The 1,045-nt window shown below is 64.1% G+C and overlaps 1 protein-coding gene across 1 annotated transcript in view; it reads left to right on the plus strand.

The window, feature by feature from the left end:
- LOC145339337 (semaphorin-4B-like) overlaps positions 1–731 on the plus strand; it is a 55,390-nt gene extending 54,659 nt beyond the window's left edge. Inside the window, exon 15 of the mRNA XM_080183762.1 lies at positions 85–731. Within this exon, the coding sequence (XP_080039888.1) occupies positions 85–683 (599 nt within the window). The 3' untranslated portion in view covers positions 684–731. The remainder of the gene's footprint in view (positions 1–84) is intronic.
- The last annotated feature ends 314 nt before the right edge of the window (positions 732–1,045 follow it).

Here is a 1,045-nt window from a genome sequence, read left to right on the forward strand (position 1 = left end):
GTTACGGGGATAGGGTGGGATTCCGGTCGGTGCAGACTCGATGGGCCGAATGGGATTCTGTAATTCTCCCTGTTTGTTTTACAGCGTCGGCGAGCCCCATTCTGAAGACGGTCTGTTCCAACTCCCTGGTCACCCTGCAGTGCCAGGCCAGCTCCAACCTGGCGCGGACGAGCTGGACGTATGAAAGGCAGGACGCAGCAACCATGCCGGGTTTGACTCGCCAGGGCACCGTCCTGAGCTTTGTCGCCAGCCCAGAGCGCCAGGGCCTGTGGCAGTGCTGGGCCACGGAGAACCAGTACAGGGCCCTCCTGGTCAGCTATTCGCTGCAGGTCAGCCAGTCGGCCGTGCTGACGTCCAGCGAGGGTCAGCAGTCGCAGATGGACACCGCCGTGAAGACCTACTGGAGTGAGCTGGTGGTGGTCAGCGTGCTCTTCGTCCTGTCCATCGCGGTGCTGGTGATCTTCGCTGTCTACCCCTGGTCCCAGCGGCTGAGATCCCGGAGGAAGGTGCGAGGGGGAGGCCCGGATGAGGCGGGGGGCGAACCGGGCAGCGGCCTGGAGGCCGCACCCTTGAGGAAAGGCCCCGTCGGCAACAGGAGCGCCCAGAACCTTCAGGACAGGGAGCAGGCTGGAGGCTCCCAGGCCCAAAGAACACCCAACGCCCAGGCGCAAGCGGGCATCTAGGAGGGGGTGGGCACCCAGGACTGAACTGCAAAGAGAGGGACGCCTCGGGGGATGTGGATGTGGGGGAGTGGGAGGGGGAGGCGGAGGCTGTGGGGGGGTGGGGTTGATACAGAGTCGGGGCCCAAGGATCCCCAATCTGGTGACTATGGAGGGGGGGTGCGGGTGTGGGGAACGGGGATTGGGGGGTGGTGGGGAGGGGGGTGGGGTGGCGTTGGTGGGGGGTAATCTGTAGCCATTGCAGAGGGGGGCTGCGTTACTTGTCTCAGTAGTTCACCCCCCGACCTCCCCCGCCATCGTCACTGCGGCCTGCGGAAAAAAAGAAACACATCCTTCTAATTTCCACGACAAACCTCTCACTCAGG

Source organism: Carcharhinus amblyrhynchos, unplaced genomic scaffold, assembly GCF_965287045.1.
Source record: "Carcharhinus amblyrhynchos unplaced genomic scaffold, sCarAmb.v2.hapA scaffold_408, whole genome shotgun sequence".
Classification (NCBI taxonomy): Eukaryota; Metazoa; Chordata; class Chondrichthyes; order Carcharhiniformes; family Carcharhinidae; genus Carcharhinus; species Carcharhinus amblyrhynchos.